The following is a 377-nucleotide window of genomic DNA, read 5'->3' as shown; positions in this document are numbered from 1 at the left end:
TATATAATAACTCCTTTTCTTTCCTTTTATGTCATGACGAAAAACGTTCACTATACAAGTAAGCTGTTATAATTACATTTGAATTCATTCTCTTATATCGTCAAATGTTTTGTACGATAGGACAATGAGTTTGCGAGCAGTGATCTTCATTGGCGTGTTAGACATAATCATCATTAAGACGAGTCCGCGTGCCTTCTTATCCGGAAGACGATACCACTCGAGTTCACCAGATGTGACTGCTACCTTCTCCACTTATTATTACAAAGAGAAAGCTGAAATTTGTGAAGCAAGACATCCTAGATGAGCGATTCCAGACGTATTAAGATGTGTACACGCATCGGCGTTAATGCCGTCCGAATATCCGTGTGACTCGCACA

At 39.5% G+C, this 377-nt stretch overlaps 1 protein-coding gene across 4 annotated transcripts in view; it reads left to right on the top strand.

The window, feature by feature from the left end:
• The window catches only part of LOC116852901 (protein ANTAGONIST OF LIKE HETEROCHROMATIN PROTEIN 1-like), a 48598-nt gene that overhangs the window by 7875 nt on the left and 40346 nt on the right, over positions 1 to 377 (top strand). For 3 of the 4 annotated variants that reach the window (XM_032833689.1, XM_032833688.1, XM_032833686.1), the window contains one exon: positions 121 to 309. The exons of the other annotated variant lie outside the window; for it this stretch is intronic. In XM_032833689.1, coding sequence (XP_032689580.1) covers positions 121 to 177 — 57 coding nt within the window. In that variant the 3' untranslated portion in view covers positions 178 to 309. Of the gene's footprint in view, positions 1 to 120; positions 310 to 377 lie in introns of those variants that run through there. 4 annotated transcript variants of the gene reach the window in all.

The sequence above is a fragment of the Odontomachus brunneus genome, unplaced genomic scaffold, assembly GCF_010583005.1.
Source record: "Odontomachus brunneus isolate Ranch 3 - 2012 unplaced genomic scaffold, Obru_v1 Obru_scaffold_262, whole genome shotgun sequence".
Taxonomy (NCBI): domain Eukaryota; kingdom Metazoa; phylum Arthropoda; class Insecta; order Hymenoptera; family Formicidae; genus Odontomachus; species Odontomachus brunneus.
This window is presented reverse-complemented; position numbering and strand designations above follow the sequence as displayed.